Source organism: Pseudorasbora parva, chromosome 16, assembly GCF_024679245.1.
Source record: "Pseudorasbora parva isolate DD20220531a chromosome 16, ASM2467924v1, whole genome shotgun sequence".
In the NCBI taxonomy this organism is placed as follows: domain Eukaryota; kingdom Metazoa; phylum Chordata; class Actinopteri; order Cypriniformes; family Gobionidae; genus Pseudorasbora; species Pseudorasbora parva.
In genome coordinates this window covers 25,479,289-25,484,971 of record NC_090187.1, presented here as the reverse complement: position 1 = coordinate 25,484,971, position 5,683 = coordinate 25,479,289, and the positions used below count along the sequence as shown (strand labels likewise).

The following is a 5,683-nucleotide window of genomic DNA, read 5'->3' as shown; positions in this document are numbered from 1 at the left end:
TGGGTCGAATATCATTGGTCTTAAAAAGTGAGTGGGTCATACAATATAACACATACAATGGTTCTGACACCCATGCTTTAATCCCTAAATTTACTCTCCTAATGCGGTCCCTTGCAAAGCATGCTGGGAACTAGAGAGCCACTGCCCAGTTAGTCATGTCAACAAAAATTATTCACAATTTAAACACGTATGAATTAAGTCAACTTCAGTTCTGTTACTTTAGCTCATTTTAATTATTTCAATGTATCTTAAACAAATTATTTCAGTGTATCTTAAAATATGTCAGTGCCATTGTTGATTTTCAAGATGCACACCAGGAATGTTTTTTTTTTAAAGACATGTTTATAAACGGTATACTTATATATATATATATATAGAGAGAGAGAGAGAGAGAGAGAGAGAGAGAGAGAGAGAGAGAGAGAGAGAGAGAGAGAGAGAGAGAGAGAGAGAGAGAGAGAGAGAGAGAGAGAGAGAGAGAGAGAGCTGTAATTTTGAGCGTTCTTCCATAGTGACGAGCTGTTGTACCCCTAAAGAGAATATTTTTGTGCTGTGTTCCTGGCAGTATAGATTTCATTCAGAAAGAATAATACAAGATTTGGGGATAGTGCTACAGGTATCTTGTTTTTTTTCTTTTCTTCTTCCATTCCTTACAATAGTGTAGGATGCAGTTTGCAGACATTTTATATTTGTGTTATGCAACTGAAGCTGTTGAACTGACTATAAGACAAGCACGTGGTCTTTAATTATTTATTTTCAATTGTTGTTCACTCAAGATTTTACTTTTAATACAGTAATTTCTCATTATTACTATGTTGTATTTGCCATTGCTTTTTTCTAGTATATAAAAAAAAAATACAGAATGTTTAACTATCAGTAAACACAGATTTAGCAATAGTTTACCCGTCATTGACGCCCAACAAACTCAATAAAACTGATTACATGAAACGTGTATGCTCATTTTTGTTTATTTTAATTCTAAAAATATAGCTTTTATAAAGCTTACATTAACAACAAGATTCATAAAAACAATATGAAGCTATGACACTAAACAACCTTTGACCAGATTCTGGCTAATCACAGATCAGGACTCTCCCTGTTGGGCGGGCTTTAAGAAAGAGACCCTGAGAAAGAACTTTGACCCTGTGTTTCACGAAGACGGATGTGATTCTGTATACTTCATTGTTTGTTGTTTTGGACTGATTTAAAAAGGTGTTTCCTATACAATGCCTGGGATTCCAGAGGTAAGTTACGAATTATTTCATTTGGGATGACTTGTTTGTCAATAGCTGCCACCATAGACTATAGTATTATATTTTATGTTGCCAGGCATGACTGTAAATGCTATGATGTACTTCTCTAGATGTGTGTTTTGACCAATCGAATAATTACACAACAAAAATTCAAAATTATTTTCGGAATTTTAACCATATAGCCAATCCATTTGTTGCCATGGTTACTCGTGATGTCACTTCTTTTGTCCCAGATAACTCAGAACATGTTCCAGGAGGGACTGCATCAGGTGTTTGTTAAGGAACGCCCTCTGCCCAGCCAAATTCTAGCTGCCGACTCCTTAACTGGAGAGCTGGTGGAGGATAGACTGGTCCGTTGGTTTGGGACAGTGGTCAACACCCGCCTCCTTCTATCTGGGGTAACAAAAATCTAGTTTAACTGCACACAATAAAACTCCAAAACTGATTGCATGAAACATGTATGCTCATCTTTGAAGGTTAATAAAGTATTAGACTATCCAGAAAAGCATACCAGGCCACATTTCTACAATATATTATAGTATGTGTACTGTCAATAGTATGCTCATTTTTCTGTATTATATAAAATCCCTGGATGACTTACTACTTGGCAAAATAATACACACACATGCATCCCTTCCAAGTTTTGATGAAGAACTTCACCTTTTATTTTCAGTTTGACTAGGATTAGGATTTCAGTTTGACTAAAACTTTACATTTGATAAATGATAGCTGTATCAACAGTGATATTTATCTTTTATCATTTATCTTTTTCTTGACTCATTATTTGATTGGACTGTCAAAAAGATAACCATGAACACCACTCAATTTATTAAACATGCATAACTGCTTCACATCCACAAAATACCAATTTTAGGCAGTCTGTAATTCCTTTTTGTTCCTCTGTCTTTTTTGTTTTTAGGTTGTTCAGATTTTCAGCGCTGTCTCCTGTATTCTCTCCACCTTCTCTTATACTTGTTTGACTTTCAGCTGTTCTGCATCTTTGACAGCTCCAGTATGGTGTGGCCTGTTCGTAAGTGCTCAAATTAACACTTCTGGTTCCCAAATTTGATTTGATCAGAAAATCAGAACAAAGCAATTATAAATATGATGTGCTAGAGTTACTAATTAGTTGTTTTTTAAATATCTGTCTGTATTATATTCATGTTTATGTCTCAGTATGTAGCTACCGGGTCACTTGCAATTGATGTCCAGAGAAAACCCAAAAAAATGAAAGTAAGTTTTGTCTATTAATGACCTTAATGAGTTTCCATCTTAGCCAGCTAAAATGACCCAAAAAGTATATAAGCATACTTCATTAATCAAGACACATTACTGTTTGCCTACCTTTTGAATTTTTTTTAATGCTTTATCAGTTTTATGTGACAAACATCTTTATATAAAATATTTTGTTTAATGGGCTAGTTCTGTCATTTATTAGTCACCCTAATGTCATTCGACACCCGAATTTTAAGACCTTTGTTCATCTTCAGAACATAAATGAAGATATTTTTGTTGAAATCCGATGGCTCAGAAAGCCCCCCATTGGCAGTAAAGACATTTCCTCTCTTTCAAGACCCACAAAAGGTACTAAGACGTCGAAGTCCATCCAGTCTGAAGACGTTACAAAGTCCATCTTACTACAGTGGCTCTACAATAATTTTATGAAGCAACGAGAATAGTTTTTGTGTGCCACCAGCTTAGTGAAGCTTCGAAATGTTATGAATCAGTGTATCGAATCAGCGGTTCGGATTGCCAAAGTCACGTAATTTCACCAGTTTGGCGGTTTGACACGCGATCCGAATCATGAATCGATATGCTGATTTATAAATCTCCGAAGCTTGTGAAAAAGTGTTTTGATTTAATTTCGCTGTTGTTGTTTTTTCGCACAAAAATTATTCTCAATAATTTGCTTCATCAAATTATTCTATAACCACTATCGTGAGATGGGTTTTTTAACAACATCTTTAGTATTTTTATGGGTCTTGAGACAAGAAATGACATTGATGCCAATGGAGGCCTTTCCGAGCCATCGGATTTCAACAAAATATCTTAATTTGTGTTCTGAAGATGAACGGAGGTCTTACGGGTCTGGAACGGCATGAGGGTGAGTAATTAATGACAGAATTTTCATTTTTGGGTGAACTAACCCTTTAAAGTGTGTTTGTGCTCTTTTTTAATTAAATGTCAGATGTTTTGTTGTCTGATGACATTCAGATATTTTTGTCCAAATCAAATGTTTAGGCAGTATACTACATATACTATATACTTGTTTAGTTTGGGACAACTGAATGTGTATGTTCCAACATTTACAATCAGTACATTTAATCCTTTAGCAGACGCTTTTGTCCAAAATGAGTAAATAAGGAGAATAGAAACAGTTAAACCAACAAAAGAGCAACAATATCTAAGTGCTTTGCCTAGTCCCAGTTAGTTTAACATAGTATACGTAGCAAGTTTTTTGTTTTTTAAAATGAATAGAAATAGAATAGAATAGAAAGTGTTAGCACTGATGGGTCAAGTGTTGACAAAAAAGATGCGTCTTTAGCTGTTTCTTGAAAATTATTGAGTTTGGTAGGTCATTCCACCAGCAGGGTACAGTCAATGTAAAGGTCCATGGAAGTGATTTTGTGCCTTTTTGGGATGGCATCTCAAGGCGGAAGGCAAGCTTCAGGAGGGTGCATAAGTCTAGTGAGTTTAGGTATGAGTTCAGGCAACCAGTGCACATTTATCATGAGAGGTGTGAAAAAAAGTAACCTCGCTGCAGCATTCTGGATCAGTTGCAGCGGTTTGACCTTACAGGATAGAAGGCCTGCCAAGTGAGCATTACAACAGTCCAGTCTGGATAGAACAAGAGCTTGGACAAGGAGTTGTTTAGCAGCATGCTCCGATAGGAAAGGCCTGATTTCCCCCATGTTGTCTAAGGCAAATATGCAAGACCTTGCAGTTTTGTGGTCTGTGAAGTTTAGCTTATCAAGGTTCCTGGCTGTCCGGGAAGGAGTTATGGTTGATAAGCCTAGATGAATGTAGAAGTTTTTATGAAGCGTTGGATTGGCCAAAACCACAAGCAGTTCTGTCTTGGCAACATGTCATATGTTAACATTATTATATAGTATTTCATAACAAATCACATAGGCTGCTTGTTTGAGTAATATGAGATCTTTGCTGTGTTGTAGGTCATGGCTCTGATGGGCCTGAACATCTTCGGCTTGCTGTTTGCATTTTGTTCTTTTTTCACATTCTTCATGAAATCCTCTCAACTTGACAAAGCCACCCCTCAGCAGGTATGAATACAGAGACACTGACACTCAATAATAAGCCATTGGCAAACCACTGGAAATGAGTTCATGTCTCTCCATCTGTCTCTCTCTCTCTCTCTCTTTCTGTCAGCGCATTGGTGTGCATATACTAAAGGGCAGTGGTGTAGTGTCCATCCTCCAGTGTATGTTTGCAGCAATGTACATACTTTTTCTTATTTGGAGAGGTATGAAGTCCTACAGCGCCTCCTACAGAAAGGACTACATCAGCGTAATGCAGGTACAGTATTCAGACCTTTAAACATCAAAATATGCTTTTATAAATGCAATTGTAAAGGTTATTTTATGATTAATGCAATATCTGACTCTGTGTGTCTTAGAACTCAGAAGAACATACAGATCCACTACTGGAAAATGAACAGTTCAGCATTTGAACTGTCAGTGTGTGAAATCAAGAAATATATGCAAGCAAATTTATGGCTTTTTATATTTTATCAAGAGAATTAAAACATTTTTTTAGCATTTGCAACCCAGTTTACTATGACAAATAACAGTGATATAACAAACACCTGAATATACAGTATATATATAGCATACCTCCATCTGTTGAATACAATATAGCATCTATAAGTTATATCTAACGTATAATTTATATACATTAATTACATATGCATGTAATTTGTGAGGATCAATGATTTTGTATATTTATATTTTTATGTGCAATTATATGTGGATATTAAATTGTGTCTTAAGATGTGTTTCTTTTGCCATCGCTGAAAGTCTGCAAAGAAGATACTAGTTCTATATTTTGTGGTCAGACTTGAGCATGGTTAATTACTTAGAGGGTTAGTTCAGCCAAAAATGAAATGTATGTCATTAATGACTCACCCTAATGTCGTTCCACACCCGTAAGACCTTCGTTCATCTTCGAACACAGTTTAAGATATTTTACATTTTAGTCCCAGAGCATATGCAGTCTATACACACTTTACTGTCCATGTCCAGAAAGGGAATAAAAACATCATCAAAGTAGTCCATATGTGACATCAGTGGGTTAATTAGAATCTCTTGAAGCATCGAAAAAACATTTTGGTCCAAAAATAACAAAAACTACGACTTTATTCAGCATTGTCTTCTCTTCCGTGTTCCTCAAATAAAGATTCAAACGGTTATGAATCA

General features: G+C 35.8%; 1 protein-coding gene across 1 annotated transcript; it reads left to right on the top strand.

Annotated features, from left to right (window-relative positions):
* Positions 1-917: 917 nt before the first annotated feature.
* si:dkey-30c15.13 (uncharacterized protein LOC558731 homolog) lies at positions 918-5,183 on the top strand. Its single transcript, XM_067419828.1, has 7 exons — positions 918-1,241; positions 1,484-1,648; positions 2,170-2,280; positions 2,427-2,483; positions 4,424-4,531; positions 4,638-4,784; positions 4,885-5,183. Exons 1-7 carry the CDS (start codon positions 1,224-1,226, stop codon positions 4,936-4,938), a joined length of 660 nt encoding a protein of 219 aa, XP_067275929.1. The 5' UTR covers positions 918-1,223; the 3' UTR covers positions 4,939-5,183.
* The last annotated feature ends 500 nt before the right edge of the window (positions 5,184-5,683 follow it).

Excerpts from the sequence above, each read along its gene's own strand:
- si:dkey-30c15.13 (XM_067419828.1), top strand. Across the intron at positions 2,484-4,423 it reads GAAAACCCAAAAAAATGAAA|GTCATGGCTCTGATGGGCCT; the intron begins GTAAGTTTTGTC and ends GCTGTGTTGTAG. Across the intron at positions 4,532-4,637 it reads ACAAAGCCACCCCTCAGCAG|CGCATTGGTGTGCATATACT; the intron begins GTATGAATACAG and ends TCTTTCTGTCAG.